Raw genomic sequence first — 7,627 nt, 5'->3', positions numbered from 1 at the left:
ATGAATAATGCTGTGATGCACATCTGGGAGCCTAGAGTTTTCCTTTTGCAAGCTGTCCAGTGGGGGGCGCACGATCCTGCTGCTGGGGCCCGCAAGGAGAAGCTGTCCAAGCACTGGGGGGGTTCCAGCGGGAGCCTGAGCTGAGCTCAGAAAGGAGCAGCCGCAGCAGTGGCTCTGTCTGTATTCTGCTTGGACGGATCTTGCAGAAGCAATGGACAACACACGCTCACAGCAATCCCTAGCAATCCCAGGGCATTTACTAGCTGAAACTCAACTCCTTTCTTTCCCACTCAAGAAAATGTACTGGGCTGTAGGAAGGTGAGTGAGAGAGACACTATTGCAGTGATGACTTTGGATAAGCCCTGATTTATCTGGAAATTAAGAACACTGCACCTAACCTGTGACGCTTCATTGTCAGGGAAGGGTCACTTGTGTACAGCTCACAGCCTATCCGGACCCTTCCTGCCTGGGTCTTCATTCTGGCCAAGATCCCTCCCAGCCCAGAAGCTCCAACTCATGTTCAGAGTCTGCTGCTTTCTGCCTAAATGGCTGACATAATGGGAGGGCCACAAGTCCGTCACTTCCTTATCCTTATGTGGAAGAGTGTGGTGAGACTGGTGTGAATCTTTGTTTGCAGCATGAGGAGGACCAACCTCCTGGGACCATCAGGATTTTCCAGGACCACTCCCTGCTCCCAAGTCTTATATACACTTTAATGTGTGGAAATTTAAAGAACTCATGAACACAGTGGGTACGGAGGCTCCCTGCACCGTCATCCTTACCCCCATCCCCATGCTGAGCACATTATCTCATCTTATCCTCCCAGCATCCCAGAATAACACAGATGAGGTCGCAGAGGCTCTGAAAGGATGAATAAGTTGCCTGAGGTCACAGAGCTGGTACAAGGCAGGGTGTGGCAGAACCCAGGTCTGTCTGATTCTAAAGCCAAGTCCTACCCACATTTACTGCCTGGACACTCAAAACTCCCTCCCCGCTGGAATCCCACCCTTCAAGGCTATCCTTGGCAGGCATCTGGCTGAATGTAAGCAGAATTGTCTGACTTCTCCTACCCAGCAGTATAATAACAGCACGTCAAAGACGCAGTTGCTGTCCGAGTCCAGCGCTTCCTGGCAGTCAGGGCATGGACTCCAGGCCAGGTGGTCTGGATATAAGTCCTGCCTTCACCACAGAGCTCTGGGACAAGTTACTCATCCTTTCTATGCTTTGTGTCCTCACCTGGAAAATGGGAATAATAATAGTACCACCTCAGGGGTTATCAGGAGGAACTGATTAGTTAATATGTGCAAAAGGCTTAGAATGGTGGCTGGCATGCGGCACGCGCAGGGCAAGCGTCTCCTCCGTCACTGAGTTCTCACATCTCTGAGGGCTCCTATTACCCACTGAGCACCCCCTCCGCCTGCTGAGAGGAGGTTTCCCATGGCTGCTACTGTGAATCCTTCCCAAATGCCTGGGAAAATGAACAAGCCTCCAGGCAAGGGGGGAGAAGAACTACCAGTTGCCTGCCTGAGTTCCTACTATGTGACAGGCCCGTTGCCTTCACATTCATTATTGAATGTGATTTCATCTTGACCACAGTGCTGTGAGCTAAGTATTAAAGTACTATCATTCCTCCTTGATAGGTGAGGAAACAAGCACAGAGAAGGCTAAGTTCTCCTCAGTCACCCAGCTGGTATGGAGACAGGCAGGACTCAAACCCAGGTATGTTCAGTCCACGGTAGGAACGGAGAACTACTGCCGGGTAAAAGGACATCAGAGTCCGTGGCTGGACACTGCGCTGACCTACCAGCTGGTTCTGCCTCCTGTTACCATCCCTCTGTTCTCATCCCAGACTCAGAAGGTACTCACTGGCATTGCCAGGTCCTTGGACATGCTGCATAGGGTACCCCGTTTCCTGCCCAGGGAGGGAGGGGAGGGGTGAGCACCTCTGGAGCACCAGTGGGTGTGGGGTGGGGGGGACATCTGGGCAGCACCTTCCCATTCCGCTCATCGCCCTACCTCGAGGCTTCTTCTTGGCTCAGAACTGTAGGGAGGAAAAAGACAGACCTCAGAAGAGAGAGAAGCCACGTGACAGCCACCAGTAAAGCGAAGGAGGAAAATACAACTGGAGAAAAGAGACAGGAGTTAGAGAGTCTGCCTGCCTGCCTGCCTGCCTTCACAGGGGTCAGGAACTGGGGAAATCTCTTTGGGGAATGCTGCGTGGACTAGCCCATGTGCTAATGGGGAAGGCAGGGGATTGGGAGTGGGGAGACCTGGGGTCTAGCTGCGACGACCCTGCTGCTTGTGATGTGTGACCCTGGACCAGTCCCTTCCCCTCTCCAGAGCTCAGCTGTCCCTGCCAGAAAATGAGGGAGTGGACTAGATCGCTGAGTCTTCCCAGTTCCTGAAAGCTGGCTGTCCTCAATCACAGGGCAAGCAGGAAACACGAACAAACTCTGTCCCAAACTTGGACAAAGGATTTTTCATGGGTCTTCTATTTTTTTCTAGATCAGACACCTAAGGCTAACCAATAAGGAACCCTAGTACATGCAACTCTTTCTAGCACAAAACACCCAGCCTACAAAGATCAGCTGCAAACGTAAATTTGGTTGATATGGATCATAACCAGAGTCTCCTCATAGCTGGGATTGCTGATAAATTAAATTCCTGTACATGCAAATTCAGGGGCACTTTCCATCTCCTAGGTGAGTCCTGGCTTCCAGTCAGCTTTCTGGGGGCAGTCTGGAGGCACCCTGTGAGTCTAATTCTCTGACCCCCCAACAGTGGATTCCAGCAGGACAGGCACAGAGAGGACACTCAGCTGGGTAGAGCAGGACAGGAAAGCAATCTGCGGGACGCCATTTTCACTGCCGTACGAAGGACTGAGAGTCTTCTAACAACCGAGCTACATCTGCATTGGAAAGGATTTTGTTTTCATTTTGAACTCAAATCTGATTTTAAGGAAAAAGACTCAGAGACTGGTTATGTGGTTTTTCATACTGAAAGAAGGGGAAGGGGATGTGGGTTTCACGGTACCTTTCTTTATCCTCCTGTGAGCAGGAGTGGTTAGGCAGTTTAATATAGAGGTGAGATAACTTGCCTGAGGTCACACAGCTGATAAGAGGCAGAGCCTGGCAGTCAGGTCTGCCTGGCTTCAGAGCTTGGGCAGTGGCCACTGTACCACCCTGCCCATTGGTCTCTCGAAAGCTTCTGGATTTCTCTTTTTTCCTCTCTCCTTCCCCCTCTTCCAATAGCAGTTCTCTGGTACAGCAGCACAGCAGTTCCCATGGGTATATGTATGTATACCTGTGTGGCTGCGAGTGGCAGGGTTTGGGGCAGGACTGGTCCTGGTTACATGACTGCCTTTAGGGACAACAGTCAGTGGGACTATGAGTGACTGTCACCAGTCTCAGGCCTCTAGGCAGTCTGGCAGCTCCTGTCTCCACCTTTTACAGAGGACACTCTAGTCCACGGCAGGCATCACACCTGCCCCCTGTGCTGCAACTGGTCCCTGTGGGCTGGGGCAGCCTTTCCCAAGTCAGAGCCACAAGCCTGGGCGAGAGGGAGGCAGGGATGGTAGCAGTGGCTAGAAGTTAGTAGAGCAGACAGACTAGTCAGAGACGGGAGCTCCAACCCAATTCCTGTTCCCCCACTTCCTCAGTACACGACCCTGGGCAAGCAAGTAGCTTCATTTTCCTCAGTCTTAGGATCGCTATCTGTAAAGTAGGGAGCACACAACTGACTGCCTTATAGGGCTGGTACAAGGATGAAATGCAATGATGCAGGTAAAGCACCTAGGACAGAACCTGCCGGATGGTAAACAGTGTATAAAGTGGTGACTAATGCCATCATTATGAGCAAGTCACAGCCGGCCACAGGTGACCCGCACTACGTGGGGACTGCTGGGGCTGGGCTGCCTTGGAACCATGGGGGCTCCCAAGGGCATCAGTGAGCCATTAAAGGAGCCTGACCAGACCAGGCCCCAGACCTCGCTGGGCTAGCACTCAGGAGTTTGACTTGGGCTCCACCTTGGGTTCTTTCATCTCCAATTTGATAATCTAGAGATAACTTCTCTTTGGATACCAGCCTTAGATAACATGAAAAGTCAAATCGCATTGGGCCTTCTTGTTAAGGAAGTGAGGAAGTGTGTAGCAATATTTCCACCAACATCTATCAAATATGAACATTCCAGAATTAAGGGTTATCCCTGCTTTATCTAGAAAACCATTTAGGTCGAGAGCAGTGCCTTCCCCAAGGGCCCTGGAAGGAGGGGCCCGTACCTTCAGGTGCTCCATCTTCTCCTGCTGGCTCAGGAGGTCCCTGTCAGCAGCATCTGGAGGTCTGGGGGGCTGGTTAGGGGTCTGCGTGAAGTCCCAGGTGACCTTCTCAGACAGCATGCAGATGACCTGCTGTTTGGCCTGGTTCTTGTCCATGAGCAGCTGCACGTGCTGCTGCAGCTCCTGCACCTGCTGCTCCCGCAGGTTCATGGTCTGTGCCAGGCTCTCCCGCTCCTGCTCCAGGGCCTCTACCCGCCTGCCCAGCTCCGCGATCTGCCGCACTTTGTGCCGCACGAGCTCCAGCCGGTCTTTGTCCTCGGCTGCCGCCAGGTATGCACTGGATGCCCTCTTCTCCTGTTGGGCGGCCTCCAGCGCCTTGTGCAGGATCCTCACCAGCTCCTGGGTGGGACAGGGAAGTGCCTTGTGAGGTTGGGGAAGGCCTGTGAGGTGCCAGAGGCGAGGCACATGCTCTCACCAGCTCTGACAGCCCTGAGAGGGGCCAGCATCGTCCTCTGGGTCACGTCACCTCAGCTCCCATTTTCTCATTTTCTGTTCAACAGCATTTTAGCCGGACACGTGGTTCCCCAGCTAAAGACTACATTTCCCAGCCAAGCTTACAGCTGGGTGTGGCCAAGTGAACTTTCTGCCTACACAGGATACAAGAAATAACATGGGCAGCTTCTGAGTCATACCTTTGACTGGTATGACTCAGTTTCCCCTGGTCCAGTTTCTCTTTTCTTCTGACTGGGAAAAGACAAGAACTAGAGCAGCCACCTTGGTTTCACAGGCAGAAACGATGTGCTGAGGGTGGCAGAGTTGCCCCACCAACTCAGAACTACTCCCTTGCCTCTGGATTATTCACCTGAGAATGTGAGAGAGAAATAAACTTCCAAATTGTTTTAGGCCACGGTACTTGGAGACTTTTTTGTTACAGCAGCTGAGCCTGGACTTAACTAATACATGTCCATTTCAGAGATGAACAAACTGAGGCTCACCAAATCATCCAGACTCCAAAGCCTGTAGTCGGCCAGAAATGAAAGCAGGGGTGGCAGCGATGTGGCACACAGCACTGCTCTCCCCTCTCACTCCTGTGGCAGACATTACTATTTAACTTCAATACTCCTTCCTGCTAAGCCTAGTTGAGTGGGACAGCCTGGTGCCATCCTGAAACCAGCAGCCAGGCAGTCACTATCAATCAAGTTGAGACAGCCTTAGCGAGGAAACACATTGGTGATCCTCATGCTAAGCCACACAGAGTCTCATTCAATCCACTTGTGCCCAGCCCTCTCAGCCCACCAAGCGATGCCCGCAAGGCTGGTGCAAGGAAGTGCTAGAGAGCAACAGACCTCAATTTACTCCTTGTCAGGGTACTTGATTCACATGGAAACTCAAGGTCTGCTTGGCTCCCCACACCTTCCAACCTCCAACCTCCCCAGGACCTGTCTTGCCCCAAAGCAGGGGGTGTGGATTCATTTACGGCCAGGATCAGACTATTAGAAGCCAGGTAGCCCAGCGCCAGTCCTGTATGAACCTCACATTTGGTAAGTGGGGCCTTTAGGCCATTGCTGAAAAAACATGGGTTCCTGGAGACATATTAACTGTATCTATGCCCAAGTATTTAAATAAGTGGATCATCCGAATAGGGTTATTTGCTAAGAACAATTCTATCTTGGAGGAAAACTGCCCAAAATCATGACTTTATATGAGGAATTAATGAGAAGACCAAATTAGCATGCACCCTCTGAAACCTTGGTACTAGTGACTGTCCCCTCTCTGGTTCTCTGTTCCATCCATCCATCCTTTATCAAGCACCACTCAGTGCCAGGCCCTGGGCCGGCTGCTGGGGCCCAGACGGGGACCGGTCATTTCCCATCTTCGAAAACCACAAAGGCTGGTGGGAGCGAAGGTGAACCACTGTAATGGAGCGATTTACTGTGACAGAGGGAAGCAAGGGTGTTTGCAGGGGCCCAGAACAGAGAGCAATGACTTGTGCCTGGGGTGGAGGTGGAAGAAGACGAGTACCTTCTACAGAAAGGCAGAGCAGTTTCAGCTGAAGAATGAGGAGGACCAGAGATGCCCAAATGGCAGGTGGCAGTGAGGGTGGGAGGCTTTCCAGACAGCTGTGCCAACAGAAAGAAAGCCCATAAGAATGAAAGAGCAGGTGAGGAGCTTTCCGGAGTCCTTGGGTGCGGCAGGTAGGGAGGGAAGATGGCTGCAAACCAAACCAGAATGTTTGGAATGAAGAAATCTCCTCCCAGGGCCCTACTGAGAGAGATTAACATTCCTGTGGGTCCAGGATAACTGAGACGCCTAGGCCCTTTTTTTGGTTCAACTGAGATTTGGAGATCACCTTGGTAATAGCCTGGCGAAATAACCTGCCTGAGGCTCAGAGGCTCAGAATCAGGTGGGTATCTTTCCCCCAACTTTTGAAGAGTCCTCTAGGAAGCCCATTTCATTACACCCAGCTGTCTCCTCCTCCCCACACCTGGCTCCCAAAATCCAAGACCAGGATACCAGTCCAGCAGGCTCTCTTCCCACCCCAGAATCCTGACACCAGAAGAGACAGGGAGAGAAGAACTGGGGAGAGGGATGGAGCCAGAGTAGGAAGCAGAAGATGAGGAATGGTAATGGTTCACGGATTCAGGAAACCTGGAGGACAGAAGGCCCTGGGAGACCTGCTGTCACATGGGCACTGAAACCCAAGAAAGGAGAAGGGGGAGAACTAAAGGGACCTGGTGGATCCCCAGGGGTGAAACACGCCATCATAGAGCACTCCCAACTCCTAATCCAAGACCCCTTGCTTCTTACTTCTCCATCATGCATAGTTAATAAATTCTGCATTGAAATGCTCCTTTTAATTTTTTTTTAAAAAATGGAGATAACCAATGTTCACAGCATTTTTCACAATACTCAAGAGATGGAAACAACCCAAGTGTCTAATGACAGTAAACAGATAAAATGTGGCATGTGCACCTGAACCCTGAAGTGTCTGCACCCTGTGCAGGAGGCGTGCTCTCTAAAGTGTCTGCACCCTGTGCAGGGGGCGTGCACCCTGAAGTGTCTGCACCCTGTGCAGGAGGCATGCTCTCTAAAGTGTCTGCACCCTGTGCAGGGGGCGTGCACCCTGAAGTGTCTGCATCCTGTGCAGGGGGCATGCTCCCTGAAGTGTCTGCACCCTGTGCAGGAGGCGTGCTCCCTGAAATGTCTGCACCCTGTGCAGGAGGCGTGCTCCCTGAAATGTCTGCACCCTGTGCAGGAGGCGTGCTCCCTGAAGTGTCTGCACCCTGTGCAGGGGGCGTGCATCCTGAAGTGTCTGCACCCTGTGCAGGGGGCGTGCTCCCTGAAGTGTCTGC

At 52.1% G+C, this 7,627-nt stretch overlaps 1 protein-coding gene across 1 annotated transcript in view; it reads right to left on the bottom strand.

Moving 5' to 3' along the window:
• The window catches only part of TBC1D2 (TBC1 domain family member 2), a 51,798-nt gene that overhangs the window by 14,572 nt on the left and 29,599 nt on the right, over positions 1-7,627 (bottom strand). Inside the window, exon 6 of the mRNA XM_019649474.1 lies at positions 4,278-4,673. Coding sequence (XP_019505019.1) covers positions 4,278-4,673 — 396 coding nt within the window. The remainder of the gene's footprint in view (positions 1-4,277; positions 4,674-7,627) is intronic.

This window comes from Hipposideros armiger, unplaced genomic scaffold (genome assembly GCF_001890085.2).
Source record: "Hipposideros armiger isolate ML-2016 unplaced genomic scaffold, ASM189008v1 scaffold_133, whole genome shotgun sequence".
NCBI classification, from domain to species: domain Eukaryota; kingdom Metazoa; phylum Chordata; class Mammalia; order Chiroptera; family Hipposideridae; genus Hipposideros; species Hipposideros armiger.
This window is presented reverse-complemented; position numbering and strand designations above follow the sequence as displayed.